Genomic DNA, 24,622 nt, shown 5'->3' on the forward strand with positions numbered 1-24,622 from the left:
GCTGCCAGTCAGCTTTTAACACCCTGAGCCTCATGCCAGGAGGAATAAAACAGTTCTAATCCAAGATGAAGGGATTTTAGGATTATCGCTGCGTATTCTGAAAGTTGTGTTTAAAAGGGACTCTTTATAGGTGCCAGGTCTCCTCTGACTGTGCCCATAAATGGAGAAATGATGTTGTGGTGAGTGCTGTGGATGACTAACACACGCTGGAATGCACGACCACAGGTTTAATAAAAGTCTTTAATAACAGAAGTCTTGTTTTTCAGACAAAAGATCAGAAATTATAGTCATATTAATAAATTACAGAAACACATGAGATGCATCACGAATAAGCAGCCAGACATTAAGGTTACATGACCACCAAATTTACACACCTGAGGCACACAAGAAGAGTTGGTTTTCATGCCACGTTTACACCAAATACAGAACGTTAGAACACTTAAAGAACCACAAACTTCACCCACCATTCAGTAAGGAGGAAGGGAACACTGGACTCAGCCAAAGGAACCCGAGCAATAACTCAAGAACACCACATTAAATGGACTCAGTTTAGCTGTATTATAAGTCTCTGTGGCTGCATATTAGTTCAGTGTGAGGCTGTGGGTCGCCTCAACAGAACCGGAGCGGATCGATGGAACAGAACTGGAACGGATCGATGGGACAGAACCGGAGCGGATCGATGGAACAGAACCCGAGAGGATCGATGGAACAGAACCCGAGAGGATCGATGGAACAGAACCCGAGCGGATCGATGGAACAGAACCCGAGTGGATCGATGGAACAGAACCGGAGCGGATCGATGGAACAGAACTGGAACGGATCGATGGGACAGAACCCGAGCGGATCGATGGGACAGAACCGGAACGGATTGATGGAACAGAACCCGAGTGGATCGATGGAACAGAATCAGAATGGATCGATGGAACAGAACCGGAGCGGATCGATGGAACAGAACCGGAGCGGATCGATGGAACAGAACTGGAACGGATCGATGGGACAGAACCCGAGCGGATCGATGGGACAGAACCGGAACGGATTGATGGAACAGAACCCGAGTGGATCGATGGAACAGAATCAGAATGGATCGATGGAACAGAACCGGAGCGGATCGATGGAACAGAACTGGAACGGATCGATGGGACAGAACCCGAGCGGATCGATGGAACAGAACCCGAGCGGATCGATGGAACAGAACCCGAGTGGATCGATGGAACAGAACCGGAGCGGATCGATGGAACAGAACTGGAACGGATCGATGGGACAGAACCCGAGCGGATCGATGGAACAGAACCGGAGCGGATCGATGGAACAGAACTGGAACGGATTGATGGAACAGAACCCGAAAGGATCGATGGAACCGAACCCGAGTGGATCGATGGAACAGAACCCGAGAGGATCGATGGAACAGAACTGGAACGGATCGATGGAACAGAACCCGAGTGGATCGATGGAACAGAACCCGAGCGGATCGATGGAACAGAACCGGAGCGGATCGATGGAACAGAACCGGAGCGGATCGATGGAACAGAACTGGAACGGATTGATGGAACAGAACCCGAAAGGATCGATGGAACAGAACCCGAAAGGATCGATGGAACAGAACCCAAAAGGATCGATGGAACAGAACCGGAACGGATCGATGGAACAGAACCGGAGCAGATCGATGGAACAGAACCCAAAAGGATCAATGGAACAGAACCCGAGCGGATCGATGGAACAGAACCGGAGCGGATCGATGGGACAGAACCCGAGCGGATCGATGGGACAGAACCCGAGCGAATCAGGATCGATGGAACAGAACCGTAGCGGATCGGGATCAATGGAACAGAACCCGAGAGGGAAGAGAATAAGCTGAGGCCCCCCAGGGCCCGTCAGTAAACTACAGCAGCTTTAAAGAGTGTAAACGTTGGACTCTATCTGCCCTCCAACAGGTCTGTGGTTTATGGCAGATGATGAATCTCCAGGACAAACACGGATCCACCCGGCTGGAAATATCTGGAGCTGCTGGACTCTTCCAGACTGATGAAGAACCAGTGACTGTAAGAAAAGACCTGAAGCTTATTTCATTTAAAGTCATGGAGCTCTCAGTGAGGAGAATCAGAGGTTTTCCTGATGAACGAGCCGGGCTAAAAGCAGAATTTCACCATCTAAAACCGGACTGTTACAGGACTTTGTTTAAAAAACTGTATAAAAATAAACTGATACAGCAGGAATGTGGTTTAAAGATTAACTCATAAACTATTAAGAGTCAAAATACCTCTGAGGTGCTCTCTTCTTTAAAGAAATATGTTTTATTTTTATGAGAATCCGTAGGAATTCTCCACCAGTAGAATTATTCTTATACTCCAGTCAGTGTGTCTGACTCCCTGTGGAAGGTTTAGGGGTTCCATGTTCCATCCTTGGACAGGGTTCTACCCTCAGACAGGGTTCTACTCTCAGATAGGGTTCTACGCTCAGATAAGGTTCTACTCTCAGATAGGGTTCTACCCTCAGATAGGGTTCTACGCTCAGATAAGGTTCTACCCTCAGATAGGGTTCTACGCTCAGATAAGGTTCTACTCTCAGATAGGGTTCTACCCTCAGATAGGGTTCTACCCTCAGATAAGGTTCTACTCTCAGATAGGGTTCTACCCTCAGATAGGGTTCTACTCTCAGATATGGCTCTACCTTCAGGTAGGGTTCCAGCCTCAGACAGGGTTCTACCCTCAGGTAGGGTTCTACCCTCAGATACGGTTCTACCCTCAGATAGGGTTCTACCCTCAGATATGGCTCTACCCTCAGGTAGGGTTCCAGCCTCAGACAGGGTTCTACTCTCAGATAGGGTTCTACTCTCAAATAGGGTTCTACCCTCAGACAGGGTTCTACTCTCAGATAGGGTTCTATCCTCAGGTAGGGTTCTACTCTCAGATAGGGTTCTATCCTCAGGTAGGGTTCTACGCTCAGATAAGGTTCTACTCTCAGATAGGGTTCTACCCTCAGATAGGGTTCTACCCTCAGATAGGGTTCTACCCTCAGATACGGTTCTACCCTCAGATAGGGTTCTACGCTCAGATAAGGTTCTACTCTCAGATAGGGTTCTACTCTCAAATAGGGTTCTACCCTCAGACAGGGTTCTACTCTCAGATAGGGTTCTATCCTCAGGTAGGGTTCTACTCTCAGATAGGGTTCTATCCTCAGGTAGGGTTCTACGCTCAGATAAGGTTCTACTCTCAGATAGGGTTCTACCCTCAGATAGGGTTCTACCCTCAGATAGGGTTCTACCCTCAGATAGGGTTCTACGCTCAGATAAGGTTCTACTCTCAGATAGGGTTCTACTCTCAAATAGGGTTCTACACTCAGATAAGGTTCTACTCTCAGATAGGGTTCTACCCTCAGACAGGGTTCTACTCTCAGGTAGGGTTCTACACTCAGATAAGGTTCTACTCTCAGATAGGGTTCTACTCTCAAATAGGGTTAGGGGTTCCATGTTCCATCCTTGGACAGGGTTCTACCCTCAGATAGGGTTCTACTCTCAGATACGGTTCTACCCTCAGATAGGGTTCTACCCTCAGATATGGCTCTACCCTCAGGTAGGGTTCCAGCCTCAGACAGGGTTCTACCCTCAGGTAGGGTTCTACCCTCAGATACGGTTCTACCCTCAGATAGGGTTCTACCCTCAGATACGGCTCTACCCTCAGGTAGGGTTCCAGCCTCAGACAGGGTTCTACCCTCAGGTAGGGTTCTACCCTCAGATACGGTTCTACCCTCAGATACGGTTCTACCCTCAGATAGGGTTCTATCCTCAGGTAAGGTTCTACCCTCAGATAGGGTTCTATCCTCAGATAGGGTTCTATCCTCAGATAGGGTTCTAGCCTCACATAGGGTTCTATCCTCAGATATGGTTCTACCCTCAGATACGGTTCTACCCTCAGATAGGGTTCTATCCTCAGATAGGGTTCTATCCTCAGGTAAGGTTCTACCCTCAGATAGGGTTCTATCCTCAGATAGGGTTCTACCCTCAGATAGGGTTCTACCCTCAGATAGGGTTCTATCCTCAGATAGGGTTCTACCCTCAGATAAGGTTCTACCCTCAGATAGGGTTCTATCCTCAGATAGGGTTCTACCCTCAGATACAGTTAAGGGTTACAGCCTCAAATAAATATCGGGATGAAACCAGGAACAACTGCCACAAAACAAAGATTTGACTCTTTTTTTCATGTCTCTGATTCTCCAAACTGAGGTAAGAATAAAGTTCAGGTCAGATTTGAGCATCAGGAGAAAGCTGTGACTGCAGGGAATACATTCAGGCACAGACTCTGCTACATTTACCCAGATTGTGATCTTCCTCTGGCTGATTTTGTTTTTTAGTGATGGTATGGAACCGGCTTCTTCTTCCACAGACCCGTCAGTTCTGAGATGAAACACAGTCTGTACGCAGAGCTCTGCAAAACCTGAGGGAGGGACTGCTTTTCAGTTCACCTCCAACTGAGAAATATCAAGCGATTCAGGTGATAAATGTGCTGAGGACTGAAATCATCTGACATCTGGTCATTTATTTATAATCTGACCTCAAACACGAGCATATTCATGACATCAGTCAGATCTCAAACTGCATTTTAAACCCAAAGCAAAATAAAACTGAGAAAGTTTGTCCTTCATCCTGGCAGAAGTTCCCCATAATCTTCTGGTTTTAAGTGAAACGTCTACAGGACAGGCCACGGACACAGTGATCAGTTATGATGTCATCTTATCGGTGATGTCATAGCATTATTGCGCGGGGCCATGTGGGAGGAGACATCCTCTCTCTTTTCATATGGCTTATCAGACTGTTACGTATTAAATACTAATAATCTTTACAGTGAGGACGGAACAGAACGGGTTTCACCGTGAAATATTAATTTGGTCCTTTTTAAAGAAATGTAATATTGCTCAAAGACGAGACACGAAGCTGGAAATAAAGCTGAACGAATGATCCTCTGAGGCAGAAAACCCAAATACTGGAGCACAGCACGGACTCGTGGAGGTTCGGATCTGTTTTCCTGGGATATGAATGCCTTCTGATTGTTTATTTATTGGTTCATGTGTAAAATAACTAAAACCACAACACAGTGAAACTGAAACTGAAACTGATTATCATCTTGGACAGTCGGGGGGACGTTGGTGGAGTTAAATCAACCAGGAAAGCCGAGATCATCGTTACATTAACAGTTATTTCTCTTGTTTCAGCCCGAAACTCTAGGTTTGGATGTGAAAAACTATGATGTTAAGGTTGGGAAAAGACAGCTGTAAACGACCCCTTTGGACTCTGGTGGACAGGACTATGATTAAAGGTCACGCTTGAATTTATTTCATATATAATTAAAGCTAATGTTAGCCCGTCTGTCACCGTGTTACTTCTCATACAGTCCTGTAGTTTCAGGTTATGTTCCAGAAACAGTAAAGGAAGTATTTTATGGCTCCAAAGCAGATCAGTCTATGTTTGTTCAATGTTACGGTTCAGAATAATCTGCAAGTCTTTCCTTTTCCTTGCAGCAGCTAATTCATGTTGAATATCTCTTCAAAGGGTTATTCCTGTTTCTCAGTGAGGCAGTGTGAAGTATTTATTAAGGACAGCGGTCGGAGCGTTTTCCATCTGTGGAATCAGAGGCTGAACCAAGCTAAAGACCTCAGAAGGAGGCCCGAGGAAAGCTAACTACTCACCAGCTAAAAGTTGCAGCTAGCTTCATGTCTGCATCAGACAGTTATTTCCTTTGTCGCCACATTTTCTCAGTGACTGGGTGTAAAATAAGGAGTGCTAGCTTGAACTGCTATGACATTTTTTTGAGTCTGAGTTGTTTTACAAATCTGACTGTTAGCTGTTAGCTTGGTTAGCTCTCAGATTCTCCAAAGTGAGAGCGCTCTGACCAATATCTACAGTGGTAAAACCCTCCTGCCCTCTTTAAAAGACCCACTCATTGAGCCTGTTGGCATTTCACGTGCGTAGTCACGTGCACATTTCTAATCTGTGCCGTCGTATGGTAACTAAATAAGACTGGAGCTGAGCTAGCTTCAGTTAGCATCCATTCACATCATTTCTGTTTATAAAAGCAGTTTTTCTGTGTCGTCAGAGAGACCAACAGAGAGGATTAAAAAATAAAAGCTTCTTTAAGGTTGTTGAGTTTTAAAGTTTAAATGAAAAAGGCAAAAAAAATATTTTTAACATAATTATTGCAAAAATGGCTTTTGTGGTAGAATCTGTGATAATAACATATCCACACATACATACTCATCCACAAACACATTGTACTCCATGCATTTAAACGAGTCTGACCTTATAGGTGTTATGCTTCACCATCATAGGTCCCTGAATGCTGCCGTCAGATATTCAGACATCTTATTTGAATAAACTGATTCAGTATTAAATTAAAGTGGAAAAACATTCACTTTGCAGCTAAATAAAAGGATCATTTGTAAATCAGGCGTGAGCCACCATTGATTTTATAATGTTAATTATCAGGAGATGCCATGTTTTCCATTTCAGATCAAGTAGAGGAAAAATGATGGAATCATGGACCAAAAACACAAGAAATCTTTACTTTGTTTCAGCTTCGGTTTGAGTTTCCACCTTAAATCTGAGCTCAGTTTGCAGCTCGTGTCTCTGAGCTGATACCAAACCTTCTGACTGATGGAAGGAGAACAGAGTCCACCTGAAAGCTCCAGCATCGTCTCCTTGGTGATTCATCTCTGAGTCTCACCTCCATCCACAGTCTGGCTGCTTCTCTTCAGCTGCTCTGAGCTGCTTTTCTCCTCTTCAGGTGTTACTGATGCTTTACTTTGGCTTCTCTGGATGGAAATCCCTTTTCCTTCAGCTGCTTTCTTTCAGTTCAGACAAACATCGACTCCTGCTTCTTTAGTTGAACATTTTCTACTTTCAGACATGTTGCTCTGAGTTTTCCGTCCTGACTCTTTGACCTGAATGTTTCCCTTTTACAACATTGTTGCTCTAAATTTCAGACCCAGCTGACTGGGAACATCCAACATCTTCTGCCTCTGAGCCCAGTTCCCTTCAGTTCATAATCCTCTCTGGTGTCAGGCAGCAGCTCATTAAACTCTCTGATTCAGACATTTAAATCTGTGCAGGTATTTTATTTAAGATGATTCCATCACTTTTTCCTCTCCTGGATCTGAAAAACAGGTTTTATGGTTACCGTTTCAGCCGTTAAATGAACTAAGTTTTGTGTCATATGGTGATTTAAAGCTGAATTAACGTGGTTCTGGAACGAGTGATTCTATATTTTCTGACAGGACTCGTATATCCTGTCGGCAGGTTTCACCTTCAGAGCCTTTTTAGGAAAATCTTCCAGAGTTATAAGAACGTTCTAAATTATTTCACTTCTCGGGGGAGTCATAAATACCTGACAGCCCCCATAAAAGTGGCACAGATGTGGGATTATTTTCCAATTTGACTCCACGTACAGCATTATTTTGGAGTTTTGTTGAAGGGGAACATCTGCTCCCACTGATGCCTGAACATGAGGAGAAAAGCCTGGAAGTCGAATGTGGGGAAGAGAGAAAAGATGGATGTCTTAATGGCTGTTTGAGTCTCATAGTTTCACATCCTCACCTTCCGACACCCAGCAGGAGGAGCAGCTGAGGGGAAGATCTGAGCTGTGATGGAAGACCATGACTGTGAGCCAGTTCAGCACCTTGGAAAAACCACAAGCTCAAAGGTTCACCATGTGACTGTTGTCTTGACCCGGTGCGGAGGGGGTTTGTTTTACCTTCTATTAAAAAGCACTTTGGTCATTTTAGGCGTGGTAAACTAATAAGTGTCTCCAGCACACGGATGTCTGAGAAATGCAGCTGCTGGCTGAGGATGCTTGAGAGCTCGCTGGTGAACCGTGAGGAATCTGCTGAGAATAAGACAATTTGGAAGCTGGGTGTCGATTAAAAGGATGAAGATATATGTTTCAGCTGGTGGGCAAAGAGATGCAGAAAGATGATATACCAAGCAGTACGAGCTAGAAGTATTTACTGTCAGCATTCAGCACTAGAAAGGCCAAACCGCTGATCTATGGAAAATCAAACGCCACCTTTTAAACTGAGATCCAAAGTCGGCCTGTTTAGTGATAAAAGTATTGCTGATCTGAGGACACACACAACTGAAAGTGACAGGATGAGGAGCTTTTAGTCGGAAAAGAGGCTGGCGAAGGACTGCCGAAGGCTGCGGATGGTCTCAGCTTTGGCCTCGTCGTCAGTCGGGTTTCCTCGTAGCGTCTCTGTGAAGGTGTTGGTCAGAGACTGGGATTTACTGTGCAGGAGAAAAGCCGTAAAGTTAAAGCACACAATGACAGACCGACAGGAGGCAGGCGCCGGATCGTACGTACTTCAGCTGAGGCGACTGTTTCTGAGCTCCAGGCCCCGAGGAGGCGGGGAGGGGGCCGGGCTGGAAGGCCTGGCTGGGAGAGGTGGAGGCTGACCGGGCTCTCTGAGGTGAGCCCTGCGCCGACTGGGATGGAGAGGCGGAGGCAGAGCGGTGTCCCCCTGAGGTACGTGCACACACACATGCACATAAACACACACACACATGCACTGATGCTTTCACTGAACTGAACACACTGTGGAAAGGTGAAGCAGCTGTGATAAAGAGTCGTCTCACCTCTTCTGGGCTGCGTGGTCTGAGAAAAAGGAAGAGAAACAGGAAGAGAAGCAGGAAGAGAAGCAGGAAGAGAAGCAGGAAGAGAAACAGGAAGAGAAGCAGGAAGAGAAGCAGGAAGAGAAACAGGAAGAGAAACAGGAAGAGAAACAGGAAGAGAAACAGAAAGAGAAGCAGGAAGAGAAACGGGAAGAGAAACAGGAAGAGAAACAGGAAGAAACAGGAAGAGAAACAGGAAGAGAAACAGGAAGAGAAGCAGGAAGAAACAGGAAGAGAAACAGGAAGAGAAACAGGAAGAAACAGGAAGAGAAACAGGAAGAGAAACAGGAAGAGAAGCAGGAAGAAACAGGAAGAGAAACAGGAAGAGAAACAGGAAGCAGGAAGAGAAGCAGGAAGAGAAACAGGAAGAGAAACAGGAAGAGAAACAGGAAGAGAAGCAGGAAGAGAAACAGAAAGAGAAACAGGAAGAGAAACAGGAAGAGAAACAGGAAGAGAAACAGGAAGAGAAACAGGAAGAGAAGCAGGAAGAAACAGGAAGAGAAACAGGAAGCAGGAAGAGAAGCAGGAAGAGAAACAGGAAGAGAAGCAGGAAGAAAAGCAGGAAGAGAAGCAGGAAGAGAAACAGAAGTTTTAACAGAGTAACAGAGTTTTAAATCAGCTGAAAATCAGCTGCACACAGCGGTCCAATATTTAAAGTTTTAGTGCAATGAGAGCAGAGCGGAGGTCACCTTCACAGAGGACGGCGGAGGCGTGGACACCCCCAGCAGCACCTCAGCCATCTTGCTGTAGACCAGATCTGTGATCAGCTGCTTGTCCTCCTCCACATGCTCACCAATCAGAGGCATGGAGCTGTCCATCACCTGCACACAGAACCAAAGAGGCAGCAGGTCACCTGAAGTGTGGCCGAACCACCACCAGGTGGCAGAGCTGCACCTCTTATGGGGGATCTGCTGGGCTGCAGCTGATCTCAGGGATAACCGCTCTGGTGTGAGGCCAAAAACCATGAGTCATTTTCTGCGGATCACATGTAAAACATGTAGTTTGTTGAGGTCAGAGCTTTACAACCCTCTGCTGGCCTTAAATCCAACTGAGAGCCGGACGAAACTGACAGTGTTCCCATCAGAGAGCTTCCTTTAGGACGGAACGGAGCTTCTTCTTCCTAATGACTGATTGCTTCTTACTGGGACGCCTCTCCGCTGATAATGAATCCCGTGAACTCAGCCCCTGTTTCAGCTCCAGATCCGCTGAACTCAAACAGCTTTTCCTTGGTGCCACACCCTCAGTTTGGAAGGCAGAAACAAATCGAATCAAACAATTCATCTAAAAGAGGAAAAAACCAAAGAAGAAACGTTCCCACCGTTTGAGCTCACATGCTCACCCACGTGCACAGCAGAAGCACAGAGCATGGGGCCCAGGGGCCGGCGTGCTCCTCCCTGAGGACCAAAACAAACAGCGGCGTGGCGGCGGGCCTCCGTGCAGATTCACATCCTGGAGGCCTGCTGCAGTTTGGCTTCATGACCGCTCTGCTTATGAGACGCTGATGGAAGATTTCATCCCTGCAACTAGAGGTGATCACCTGTTTCAGAACGTGGAGACCTCCCCTCAGACCTCCTCAGACCCCCTCAGACCTCCTGAGACCCTCTCAGACCCTCTCAGACCCTCTCAGACCCTCTCAGACCCTCTCAGACCCTCTCAGACCCCCACAGACCTCCTCAGACCTCCTCAGACCTCCTCAGACCCCCTCAGACCCTCTCAGACCTTCTCAGACCCCCTCAGACCCTCTCAGACCTCCTCAGTTCTTCTCAGACCCGCCATGACATGCTTTAGTCTTCCCTGTTGTTCTTCTCTTCCATCCCTCCTGTCCTTACCTGTGACTTCGTTAATAATCTAAATTAAAGGCTGTAATGAACTGCTTCTTTGTGAGTTTATTAAAAACTGAAGATAAATATCATTTTCATGAGGTGGGGATGAAAAAACCTCCTTTTTGAGTTTTCCTTTGATCTTTTTGGTGAATCTGAGGTCATTTCCTGCAGGAATTAAACTGCTCATATTTGACTCGTTAAATATTAAACAGAAGTAAGCAGAGTGAGGCTCGGCGTACGTTCACTGCTAAGATCTGCCACAGCAGGACGGGAGGAGAGTCAGGAGTGTTTCATCGGAAGTTAGACCTCAGCTTTAATACTTCACCCCCAGAGGAACACGATGACTTTAAGGCTTTACATGCACGAATTAATCTAATAACTGACACACTGAAGGCTGAAATGTGCCCACAACTGTTAAAAACTTTAAGAGTCTGGGCAACAGAACAACCAGGCTGGGACTTTGTGTCCCAGTCTCTTGAGCTCACTTTGCTTGTTTTTCACAGCCCTCCGACTGTCTGAGTTCACCCTGTTCTAATCTGATGTGCTACCCACACCAGGGAGCCTTTTCGCCTTCCTTTTCCGTGCGTACCCAGATTCTTGGCCAGGATTTGGCCGGGTGTGGCACGGTGTTTTGGCCAGCTGAGTCATTACCACATGGGACTGAGCAGAGGCCTGGCAAACGATCGCCAGGCCCACTTCAAACAGCGTGTGGTGGCGAGCGGAGCCGGGATCCACCCTGCTGATTTATTAGGACAGAGTCAACCAGCAGAGGACTGGAGCTGCCGTTTGCCTTCTGGAGCACAGAGGTGTTGATCTGCACTTAATGTACCCTGCTGCAGGGGAAGCTCACAGAGAACAGCGTGTGAAATGTTCAGCTAAAGGATACACAGCTATATGCAACAGAAGGGAAACAAAAAGGGAACAAGGGTAATGTAATGAGCTTCAGTCATCAGCTAAAGTAAATGCAACAATGAATTCCAGCTTTTATGGGAAGGCAGTGAGTCTTTTTCCATCCAAGCAGAAGAGTGTGGACTGGGAGGATGCACTGAATATAGCTTTGTTTCATGCTCTGTCAAAGTATCAGTGTTTTAAATCTGTGCAGGTACATCACATCTGTACCTGGATAAATGTTAAAGGCAGATTTCATTACATCAGCGAAGCCTTTGGACGTCGATGTGTCAGTAATATCGCATCTAAATCATTTCCCAGCTGCTGTTTCACGCTGTGTGAATCAAATAGAACGTCTGAAGGGATGGAATTAAATGTCTTTGACAAAGTTCCCAACTAAAAAGTGTTAATTACAAAAAGATGTTTAACAGTATGATATACGCTGCCACACTCTGAGATAGCAGCATTTATTCTCCTCCCTGCTGGGAGTTTGACCATTTTAGGACTAACTTTGTCACCTTTATCTTCATATTTCAAATATATTCCTTGTTTTGGTCTCATCGAATCACAAATCCACTATTTTCCTTCTTTCCTTCATGTCTTGTCATATGACTGCTGCAGTATTTAAGTTCTCATGAAGAAACAATGCATTACATTAATGGACTATGTTAATGAGGCCCTATGGATGAGAGAGGGACATCCGGTTTGATCCAGCTCTGATGAAGTCTCACAAGTGTTTGTAATTGCAGAGAAAAACTCATTCATTTAGTCATGTTTGAGCAGAAACCCCAGAAAGACTCCTGGGCTGAACCGGTTAATCACTAATGATCCATCAAATTTCATTGGCCACATGTATATTTATAATAAAACCTTGAATTTCCTTCAAAAACAAAAAAAAGATTAAACACATGTTGTGTAGTTACACCTGTTTAAATGTTTTAATTTAGACCAATCACAAAGTCCAAGATGCAGCGAAATTATGAAATGATGACCAGTGGAAATATGTTTAAGGAGAGCGGTCAACCAAATATGTCGTAAACATCATCTGTTTAGATCTTTGCCATCACTTAGCCAAGGAACCACACATGCCAGCTGAAAGATCTAAGTTTTGTTCTCATTAAAAACTTTTCACTTTTAGCTTGTGGGTCAGAAAACAGTGAGGGGAGATTTTAAAAAAGAGTTTTTAAAGCTGGCCTTTTAAGCTAAATGCTAACGTTAGCGTGATAACATTAGCATGCTAACATTAGCATGCTAACGAGCTGCACATCTTTCTTGATGCTTAAGAACTATGCAATCTTAAACTGATGAATAATGTCTCAGTCTGTTTAATACACTGTATGTTGTCTCATTAAAGTGTAACTTCGCTGTGTGGAGGACCCTGCATTCACCATAAAGCTTAACTTCAGTTGCAAACTAACAGATGCCATCAGTCACTACTTCTGTAAAACCTCTGATCTGAACCAGGAAGGTATATTATCAATCCTAGGCTGCCATGGCAACTGTGATGTGATCTCATGTCATTCTTTGTAATGCTGTTGTACTTCTGTGTGGTATCAGATCACTTTATGTCATGTAATGTTGCACTGATAAGCCACTGTTTAACCACCTCATGTCAGTATTATATAATACACAAAGTCATTTGTCATGACACGGCTGTGGTCTGTCATGTTGTGGGACATGACGTTATCAGCCCCTGTCACTCCGAGTCTGTTCACTGTTCCATTAAAGTGCCACAAAGTTAGCTGTGTTTTACCAGCTGGAGTAAAGAGATAATGAAGAGCCTGTGAGCAGCTCATTACTTTTCATCAGGGAGGAGTGTCATGGCTGTTGTGTTTGTGTTGAACTGAAAACAGACTCCCACCATCATGGTCCGACAGCCCTTCTGCAGTTAATTAAATTGCATCGAGGGTTAGAGCGAGACCGCTTGAAGAAGTGGACAATTAAAGAGGAAATGTCGATCATCAGGGAACACTTCTACTCAACTCTATCGCTGGTTACTCTGTCCAAACAGTCCTGCTTTTAGACTGCGTCCCTGGGGAGCTATGAGCTATTTCCTGAGATAGTTTGAGACTTATTTACTTTCTTCACAGCTGACCTCACCCAGCACATAGATAGAGAGAAGAGTGATGTCATGCCCTCGGCCTAAATATGGCCATGTTGGATGTCACAGACTTGGCTGTTTCCTTAGATGTCAAGGCACAGGAAGCTGTTCTAAAAACTAAGTTAACTGCCCAGCTTTTTGACTCCGGCTCATCTCCTGGGAATAATCTTAAAAGGAAAAATGGTTTGTCTTTCATTATTAATGTGATGATTTGTCTCACAACATACCACTTATTTTATTTCACATTCATCTATCAGCATCCTACTATGTCAACATTAACCTTGAAATATCAGCGTTATTTGGTTGCTAACATTCAGTAAAACCATGATATTAGCATGAACTTGGAGTTGTGAATCCTCTGGTTGGTTCCTGAAGGAATTCGCTGTCTGTTTAGCTCATAAATAATCAACCATCAGTCAGTTAGTGACTGACTTTGTTTTCTGTTTGAGCTGTGGTCTAAATTAAACCCAACAGAATGCTTTAGCAGCTCATGCTAAACGCTAACTTTATTTATTTGCTGGGAAGCTACATTAATTTAAAGTAGATTTATTACATTTTTCTCCTAAAATTCGCCTGTTAAGTTTAGACACAACACTAATAAGAGCAGGGAGCCTCAACAAAACTAAAATATGAGACATAAACCAAAGACATTAGCAAGGACCAGTGAGAAACTGGTTTTATGTGGCATTTAAGGTGGGTGAGAGTTAGCCTTTAGCATCTTGTACGTTACATGGTGTGAGTCTGGTGTGAGTCTGGTGGGAGTCTGGACCCAGACACACTCATCCTGTTGTGGGATGAAACAGAACGAAAGTTGCCAGAGGAGTGAAATAAACAGGCTGCGTTAGCAGACAGAGTGACAACCACTGAGCCCTGGTGTTATTTTCATGTGAGCCTGTGTTTGGGCTACAGAAAAATCCCTCTTTCAAGGCTCGGTTGATCATTCCCATCGAGTCTGGCTACACCCGTCCCTGTGGACTTTGACCATGGCTTTTACCTCCCGGCAGTCTCCACCGACGCTATTATCGGCAATGAAAGAGGTCAAATCCAAGGATATGCTCCAACTAGACTGATAAACTGACATTCTGTTTTGCTTGAACCTCTTTCAGCTGTTATCTAAAAACACACTGACCTCAATGATATAGTCATTGCCATCTTTTCCATGGACAGCCTTCACAGCACAGATGTCTAACCCACCAAACATCTCAGCACAAGAGTCCACCCACATTCGATATCTGGAACAGAGGCACGCAAAGCATTCACAGAGCACAGTAACATATCAGAAAATACAGACACACACACTCATATGTCCTTAAAACTGCGTCAGTATGTGGACTTAAAGGTTCAAACAGGATGCTTCGGCTCACCTGTCAGTCATTGCAATCTGTTCCAACATGGCAGAGCCTGTGTTGGCCTTCCAGTTGCCTGAAATGGATGTTCTCCTGAAAATTACAATAAAAAAAACTCATTTCAGAAGAAACATTAAGCAGACAGAAAGCTGCAACGCTCCCCTGAGAGTTCGGGTAGCTGAGAGGCAAACCTCAGGTGAGATGGTGGTCCACACCTACAGCCTGTTGGAGTCAGAACCAGCTGCAAACACACGGTGCAAGACAAGATGAGACAGGGCTGAGCTGTCTTTTTGTTGAGCAATCGTTCAGATACACAGACAGGAAAGCTAAGAGGGTGTTAACGCATGGTTTTTTGTTGCTATATGCTTGAGTGGATTTACAGGATCTCCTGCTTCCACATGGGTGTGAATGAGGAGCAGAACCATGAAAACAAACAATCTGACACTGAAACCTGCCAGAAAGGACTAACATCTGCATTCACAGTCTGATGTTACACCAAATGTTTGTTCTTTTTTATCTACATGTGTGAGATGGGCTCAAAACACCTGTTGATGAGCTTTTCAGCCCTTATTTTAAACCAATCAGAACGGCTGAGTTTGAACTTGAGTGGAGGAGCTCCCAGAGAGGTTCATCGAGGCTTCAACAGGCCGTTGGTGACGGGGAAGTTTCTGTATGTTCGTATGTTGGCTGCGATACCACGAGATGGAGCCGTGTGAGGGTCAATGTCTCATGATGTCACATGATGTCTCATGATGTCACATGATGTCACATGATGTCTCATGATGTCACATGATGTCACATGATCTCATGATGTCACATGATGTCACATGGTGTCACATGATGTCACATGATGTCACATGATCTCATGATGTCTCATGATGTCACATGATGTCACATGATGTCATGATGTCACATGATGTCACATGATGTCACATGATGTCTCATGATGTCACATGATGTCACATGATCTCATGATGTCACATGATGTCACATGGTGTCACATGATGTCACATGATGTCACATGATCTCATGATGTCTCATGATGTCACATGATGTCACATGATGTCATGATGTCACATGATGTCACATGATGTCACATGATCTCATGATGTCACATGGTCTCATGATGTCACATGATGTCTCATGATGTCACATGATGTCACATGATCTCATGATGTCTCATGATGTCACATGATGTCACATGATGTCACATGATCTCATGTCTCATGATGTCACATGATGTCACATGATGTCACATGATCTCATGATGTCACATGATCTCATGATGTCACATGATGTCACATGGTGTCACATGATGTCACATGATGTCACATGATCTCATGATGTCTCATGATGTCACATGATGTCACATGATCTCATGATGTCACATGATGTCACATGATCTCATGATGTCACATGATCTCATGATGTCACATGATGTCACATGATGTCTCATGATGTCACATGATGTCACATGATGTCACATGATCTCATGATGTCACATGATGTCTCATGATGTCACATGATGTCACATGATGTCACATGATGTCACATGATGTCACATGATGTCACATGATGTCACATGATCTCATGATGTCACATGATGTCTCATGATGTCACATGATGTCACATGATGTCACATGATGTCACATGATCTCATGATGTCACATGATCTCATGATGTCACATGATCTCATGATGTCACATGATGTCACATGATGTCACATGATGTCACATGATGTCACATGATCTCATGTCACATGATCTCATGATGTCACATGATGTCACATGATGTCTCATGATGTCACATGATGTCACATGATGTCACATGATCTCATGATGTCACATGATGTCTCATGATGTCACATGATGTCACATGATGTCACATGATGTCACATGATCTCATGATGTCACATTAAAAAACCTCCAATGGTTATATCCATTTTCATTAAAAGGTGCTAACATTGGAAACATCTTCTCTATGAATCAGATCTGAAAACCTGTAGAAAGGGTGAGACGAGTAAATCTGACATCTTTAAACATGGCCTTTTAGGGCGGCTTCTCTGCTTTCTAACAGCCGTACGTGCACTCTTTGTGGAGGGAACAAACGTAAAATGCTGCAGGTGTGAAACCTCTCACATGTAAGCCTTGTAGTTGCTGCCGATCTTCTGGATGCGGATGTCATATTTGGACTGGACGTAGGGCTCGGTGGTGGCATAGGTCCCGGCCAGAGCCACCACACTTGTGATGTCCTGGAAGTCCTGTTGGTTTTCAACTTTAATCTGTGGGAGAGACGCCACGGTTAGTGTGAGGCGTGCTGAGAGGCGTGCTGAGAGGCGTGCTGAGAGGCGTGCTGAGAGGCGTGCCGCAAAGCGTGTTACAAAGCGTGCTACAAAGCGTGTTGCAAAGCGTGCTACAAAGCGTGCTACAAAGCGTGTTGCAAAGCGTGCTGCAAAGCGGTCGCTCAGACTCCCACAGGAATGTCACACTTGTACACAAGCTGGATAATGAAGGGTCGCAGGATGGAAACGCTGCCAGGGGCGGCTGTGAGCGCCACCATCGAGTTATTAGACTGTAAACACGGGCTGAGGGAAAATGACGCAACTAATCAACACAAAACCCGTCTGTTGTGCAACCATTCAGGCAGATGTTTATCTGCTGCATCAGACATGTAAAAAGGACAGAAGCAGCTCAATCTGAGAGTTTCTACAGTCAGCTGCGGGGATTTTTCCCAAATGGGAGGTTAAAACATCTTTTCTGATGAAGAGAAGATTCCCCAATAGTTAATGAAGGTTTTCCTCCCTGTTTAACCTGAGAGATTATTTCAGCTGCGTTTCCACTGACCTCTCAGGGTAGATTAGGAAAAGGTCTAATAAGGTGTGTGGCTCCACCTCATCTTGGCCCACTGAGCCTGCAGTGAAACCAGCAAGTCTGCTTCAGCTCTTCAAATCTAACTCTATAAGATTAGGATATCACTGCGTTCTGTTTTTATTCACAGTCCAAACCCAGCGCCATAAGTCCTGATCACAGCTGGGTTGGACCGCTCCAGTAACACCTCCTCTGTCTTTGAAGAAGAGGTTCTCACATCACATAAAGATGGAAATGAAAGGCACGACGAATGTCTCCATCTGTGAGGTTTAGGGAAAAAGTTTCACACCCATTCGTATACAAGCGAATCGTAAAAAAACACTGAGAAAGAACAAGTTAATTGTCCGGGTGGAACAAAGAAACTCAGAGGAGCTTTTAAGGATGATGCAGAAGATGAACAACAGAGGAAAATAAACTGAGTATATTCCCAAAACTATAAAAGTTTAAATGTTCAAAAGCAGGATGGGCAACTGTGACGGTTCATTTGGACCATTAAAGAGTCCAAAACATGTGGTTTTATCACGTCAGAACGCAGAGGAGAAAATATGTTCAGGCCAACAAAAAGTGCCTTAAATCAACTGATTTAGATGTAAAAAGATGTTAACTAATGAAAACTGGTGGCTCCACCTCTCAGCTGAAAGACATAAACCGTCAAAGAACAAAAGAGTCCTTTAAAGCTCTGAATGGTCATTAAGAAGTTGAGCTTTAAAAAGAATCCCTGAGCTCCTTTATATACATGATGTTTCCTTTAAGTTACAGAGAGTCTAAAAGGATCTCACACAGAGGACGCTGCTCCTGAAATGCTTTAAGCTAGCTGCTGGCTCTTCTTCTGTCTCTTTTTATGAGACGTATCTGAACAACGAATGCCCAGAAAACAGTTTATTAAACCTCTAAATGCAGATAAGTCGATGTGGAGGCTGACAGGAGACGGTGATAGTGTAAAGAGGATGTAAAGTTATTTTCATCCAATTATTGTGTCTCCCTGAAGTTTAAAGCTGAAGAAAACAACCTCTGATACTTTATTTTCCTTAATTCTAATTCATTTCAGTTCAGTTTGATCTCTAAGCACCGACACAGCCTGGTTCAATCTAATTATAACCCAATTAAATGATTTAAAATCCAGATTTAAAGTCCAATTCACTAAAAGCTGGCTAGCAAAGGAAACCAAAGGATCACACTGAGTAAAAACTCTTGAACAGATACCTGAGAAAGGTTTACAGAATGAACCCTGGAAAGCCTTCTGTGAAGGAGGCCTTTCAGGGAAGGAAAAGGTAGAGTAGGGGCTCTTTAAGAAGTGTCCCTCTGCAAGCTTCTTCCATACTGGAGAACTTCAGCTACCAAGCATGATGCTAACACACCTTTAAAGCTCCGTAACTGAAATGAAACCCAGTGGAAAACAGATCTCTCTCTCTCTCTGATTAGCTGAGAGCCTTTCAGAGTCAGATTCAAACTAAAAGCTCATCTTTGCTCATTTAAATGCAACCAAAATGAGTTTCATGACCAGGTGTGATATGAGACTGAGTTAAGCTTTAACTCTGAAACCCACAGAGAGAAGAAAGAAAAGCCTCATCAGTTCTCATCAGAGAAGTAACCTCTGGCCCTTCGCTGGAGCTGTGAGGAGACATCATAGTTAAACCATTTTCTTTACTTTTCTGTGCACAAGTACTGGAAAAGACCAAAAATGTATGTAGTTTTAGGTCATTTGGTACATGAACCCTTAAGTTTTATTGTAAAACTAATTAAGTTTCTCAGCTTTTCTCCTAAAACTGTTCAAGGTTTCTGTCAAAAGCAGCGACCTGAATATCATCGTGAGGGTCTGTGAGGTCTGATCCTTGAATATTATGGGATATCCTATAGCATGTCTGGCTCCTGAACAGGAAACCAAGCCCATCCAGACAGATGAGGGCAAAAGGCTTTAAGAAGGAGCCTCCGTTTGGAAATTCAAATAACATGAATGCTAACATTAATAATGCTGAATAAGTCTTCAATTAAATAAATTACATTCATACTAAATAAGTTTTGAAGAGAATACCCTGCAGATTGTTTCTCTTTGAGTAAACAGATGATGAACTGTACCAAGAGTAAACCCAAGGACACACTTTACAGCCTGATTAAAACGTATTTAAAGCTCAGTCTAGTCAAAACTCTGCTGATAATATCATGTTTGATTTGCAGGAGTGGAACCCAGACATGTGTGTCGGCCTGTAGTGTTAAAGGCTCCCAGGGTCCTGATAAGCTTACAGTGATCTATTGCACATGCACTGTGTGTATAAGTAAGGAACAGGATGGGCAACATGCTTAAAAACTGTGAGAAGATTAAAGGAGAAACAGAAGTATAGAAACATAGAGACATTTATCTGTCGTATCATCCCAATAAATGAGACTAAAGTGGACAAACTATAAGCCTGTTTTCCAAGGAACTCACCTTTCCCATTCCAGCATAAGCGTGTCCCATCTTGACTACCACAGGGAAGGAAGGACTTGTGACCTGCACAGAAGAACAACATCACGAGTTTTACCTTAAACTAAGAGGAGTATAAAAGGCTCACAGTGATGTCACCAACATGGACACCAGAGGTTAAACGTACAGTAAAATGTCCATATTTTCTGTTTAAATCAGCATTCCCTCTTAGTTTTCTTGTTACGGCTTCTTGGAGACATCAGAGACGAGCTGCTACCACAACAATGATATTTCCATCCCATAAAGTGATGATTTCTGGCTAATAAAGAGTTTGCTTATGTAAAAATCTACAGAGTGTATCGGCTACCACTAAACTCCAATGTTCTCTCCAATCGAGCTCTTTGATTAGCAGTTAATGCTAAAAGCTCATTTTGACCAGGATGTTAGATTTATTTGTGCATTTCTGATGAAAACTGTGGATTTGGCTAAATGAAAACCTGCTTTACGTGTCCAAGGCTAACGCTATACAGCTCTAAGCTAATGCTAAAAACCAGCTGTGTCAGTTTGATGACTTTATGTTTATTGGAGCATTCTTGGTGGAAAACTGGGGCTTTGAGAACATGAACAACACCTAACAAACATTAATCTATGTGTTGAAATAAAATATTAATGGCAATATTTAAAAAAAAACAGAAAAAAATAGACTAAAAAGTTCTTGGCTAATGCTAACAGCTAGCTATGCCTGTTTAGGTGCTTCAACTGTGTCATTATGAACATATTTCCACATGTTGGCGTAAAAAAGCAATAAGAAAAGTGATAAAAGATGATTAAAAAAGAGAAAAATAGTCTTAGCTAGTGCTTAAAGCTAATTTTTGTTACATTCAGGAGGTTTATGACTGCTGAGAACATCTTTCCACAGATTCACAGACTACATGTATGTGTTTAAATAAAATACAGTGAAAAATAAGCCCTAAAAAGATTCACAAGTGGAATCTACAGTGCAAAGCAGGCAGAATTAAGCAAGGAAAAGGATGTCCCAGTCAGAGAGGACATTCAAAACTAAACATGGCTAAACATACGTTAAAATAGACATGTGGCAAACATCATAACTAAAAGTAGACTTGTGTTTCCTTTGCTTATGACTGGAAGTGTCCAGGAAGGCAGCGACTCTCATGCCATCTCGCTTAAATGAAAGCTGCCCAGCATGAGGAGGAGTTGGAAGAATGTCGGTGTATTACACCAGAGAGGAAGGTTCTGGGAAGCTGGGTGGAACACCACATCTCACTGGAATGGGTTTGAACCAACGAGACAGACCACAAACGTGTTATTTCTCATAACCTTTAGGGCTGAAGCGGACGGAGCATCAACAGATCACTTCAAACTGATCACTTTTACACGATATGATTGTAAATGGGAAGTCATCTAAAGAGGGACTTTTCCACTTTTCCTCATTCTTGAGTCAAATAACTCTGCAAAAGCAGGTTAAACTGGAGGCTTTAATTACAATTTACTGAAAAAAACCACCTGATTTGTGCTAATGTGACCTAAGACTGTATTTTTACAGATTTAACCTTCAGAGAAAGATCCTCGCTAAATAAACACAGAAACAGAGCCTCTCAGGCCAAAGGACTCATGGAATATAAGATCAGAAACAAGGAAGGAAACACCTGGGCAGCTGTTATCGTTCCAAACACACCCACCCTGACAGGGCAGCACATCCTGATGCTGCTGGCACTGAGCTGAAGAGGCTGAGCTCTGCTTCTGTTGACAGGTTCTGACAGTACAGGCCTGGCAGCCAACAGAAAGTCACACTAATCGTCTCCATTAACACTTTACAAGTGCCAGAAGACTGAAATGGTTCAAGTGGTTCTCCTGTAAATGTGTTGCAGAATGATCTAAAGCAGATGAATTATGACCCGAACCCTGTAATGTTAACCAGGTTTAAATGACCCTGACATTCAGATCCAGATCGAACCAGAGGTGCATTCTGGGAGCAACTGAGCCTCAAGGTGAGTTTAACCCACAGGTGCATCTGAAGCATGTGACACTTTTATCCCTTACTGTTAGTTTAGGTGATGAACGGCCTCTGATCTATGGCTCTCTCTTTAAAGCCTCCTGGTCACATGTTCTCTGAACAGGTTTAGTTACTGCCTGCAACAACAAACCAGCCCTGGAATCAATGTCTGAGCCCAACAGAAATGTGAAACAGCTTGGGTTAGGTATGGGGTTTAGGCCGTAGGAACCTGCACGGAGCAGAGGAAGCAGGCAGAGATGGAGGAATGGATGCCTGTCAGTTATGGAAACTGAACAGCGAGTCCTCTAACCGAGTACCGAGAGCCTAAATCTGAGACTCTGAGGAGCAGAACCACATCAGAGGGGATGTTTCAGACCTTTGTCTGGGGCTCAGAGCCATTTCTGCAGGTTTAACTCTGATAATTATCAGGAAGTTAGTTGATTTGAGACGTTCCATCTACCTGAGACGAGTTTTCTCTGTTTAAACAGCCAGCAGGAAGCATGAGGCTGACAGCCGTCACATGCTGACGTGCCTCAGGGTTTAACACGTATCTGAGGAGAGTCCAGCAGGGTGGATGTCTGCTGGATCCGGGTGGAGCCGCCCACTCTGTCTGGACGCTCCTGTCGTCGCCATGGTAACGACGGCAGACGCACCGAGATGAGACGACCACATCCTCCGGAGACGCACCCTCCATATTATTCTGATCGAACGTTTGATCCCTCCAGGCTTCAGGCCCGGTGGAACATATAAATATAAGCAGTTTGACTTGGGCTGACTGAGAGAAACCAGAGGAGCAGACAGAGGGTTTAGCTTCTTTAAGTACTGTTTGTATCACAGAGGCCTTCCAGAGCTATGAGGAAACCTTCTGTGCACGGCTCGTGCACCCTGCTGTGCACGCTGGCACTGACCTCTGATTTTACCGTAACTGATACTCTTAACGGGACTAAACTCGTGCTATTTAGGATGTTGGCGAACATAAAGCTCAGATGTGGCACATTGTGTTTAAAGTTCAGCTTCCAGTTTAATCTGGGATGGATGTGCACCCCTCAGCCTTTAATCTGGGAGGGATGTGCACCCCTCAGCCTTTAATCTGGGATGGATGTGCACCCCTCAGCCTTTAATCTGGGAGGGATGTGCACCCCTCAGCCTTTAATCTGGGAGGGATGTGCACCCCTCAGCCTTTAATCTGGGATGGATGTGCACCCCTCAGCCTTTAATCTGGGATGGATGTGCACCCCTCAGCCTTTAATCTGGGAGGGATGTGCACCCCTCAGCCTTTAATCTGGGAGGGATGTGCACCCCTCAGCCTTTAATCTGGGATGGATGTGCACCCCTCAGCCTTTAATCTGGGAGGGATGTGCACCCCTCAGCCTTTAATCTGGGGGGGATGTGCACCCCTCAGCCTTTAATCTGGGGGGGATGTGCACCCCTCAGCCTTTAATCTGGGATGGATGTGCACCCCTCAGCCTTTAATCTGGGGGGGATGTGCACCCCTCAGCCTTTAATCTGGGATGGATGTGCACCCCTCAGCCTTTAATCTGGGATGGATGTGCACCCCTCAGCCTTTAATCTGGGAGGGATGTGCACCCCTCAGCCTTTAATCTGGGGGGGATGTGCACCCCTCAGCCTTTAATCTGGGAGGGATGTGCACCCCTCAGCCTTTAATCTGGGAGGGATGTGCACCCCTCAGCCTTTAATCTGGGGGGGATGTGCACCCCTCAGCCTTTTGTTCCGAGCAGAAGTCTGTAAAAGGCATCGAGTGGTGAAGAAGTTAAGGAGTCACATGCTGAAAAAGCTAATTATATGGTGGCTGATTTCCCCAGTCTGGCTGCTCTGGAACACTCAGGCTTCCCTCATTTTCAGTAAATGTGGCAGACGATGGAAACCCCCCCCCGGATGTATTAGCTGGAGTGGGTGAAGTTTGTCACTCAGGTCAGAGTCTGACGTGAGTCGTGCCTCCATGAGACATTCCAGTCCTGACTTTCATCTGTGAGCAAAGCTGGGAACAGTATCAGGGGAAAGACTCATTAAGAGGGTAAGCAGCAGCCAGGAGCTGCTGATCAATGCTCTGATTAAAGGTGAGCACCTCTTTAAAAGCAGGAGCTGTTGCTGTCCATCAGTCTGGGGAGAGTTAAAAGGCCGTTTCCAAACTATTTGGAGTCCATCGTTCTACAGAGAGAAAGATCAGGCTGAAACTTTCCTTTCTGATAAAGCTTATAGTTAGGGATGGCTCAGGTGAGCCTGAAACATCCCATAGTTCTGCTGCTATAGGCCCAGCCTGCTGGGGGAGCTCCCATGATGCACCTCTCCTCCCTCCATGTTCTGCTGCTATAGGCCCAGCCTGCTGGGGGAGCTCCCATGATGCACCTCTCCTCCCTCCATGTACAGATGACATCATTGCTGTCATTAACTTGTGTTTCTCTCTCTCAGCAGGTGTCTCTGGCCTGGTGTTACGCTGCTTGTTGTCCCCTCTTTCCTGTCCTCTCAGCCCCAGCTGGTCCAGGCAGATGGACCCTTCCTGGTTCTGGT

At 44.6% G+C, this 24,622-nt stretch overlaps 1 protein-coding gene across 1 annotated transcript in view; it reads right to left on the bottom strand.

Moving 5' to 3' along the window:
- Positions 1–2,684: 2,684 nt before the first annotated feature.
- The window catches only part of syn3 (synapsin III), a 108,255-nt gene continuing 86,317 nt past the window's right edge, over positions 2,685–24,622 (bottom strand). The window contains exons 7-14 of the mRNA XM_072379125.1: positions 20,104–20,166; positions 16,950–17,092; positions 14,830–14,904; positions 14,595–14,697; positions 9,343–9,474; positions 8,618–8,636; positions 8,346–8,502; positions 2,685–8,269 (exon numbers count right to left, since the gene is read on the bottom strand). Coding sequence (XP_072235226.1) covers positions 8,146–8,269; positions 8,346–8,502; positions 8,618–8,636; positions 9,343–9,474; positions 14,595–14,697; positions 14,830–14,904; positions 16,950–17,092; positions 20,104–20,166 — 816 coding nt within the window. The 3' untranslated portion in view covers positions 2,685–8,145. The remainder of the gene's footprint in view (positions 8,270–8,345; positions 8,503–8,617; positions 8,637–9,342; positions 9,475–14,594; positions 14,698–14,829; positions 14,905–16,949; positions 17,093–20,103; positions 20,167–24,622) is intronic.

The sequence above is a fragment of the Leuresthes tenuis genome, unplaced genomic scaffold (genome assembly GCF_036924035.1).
Source record: "Leuresthes tenuis unplaced genomic scaffold, fLeuTen1.0.hap1 SCAF_35, whole genome shotgun sequence".
Classification (NCBI taxonomy): domain Eukaryota; kingdom Metazoa; phylum Chordata; class Actinopteri; order Atheriniformes; family Atherinopsidae; genus Leuresthes; species Leuresthes tenuis.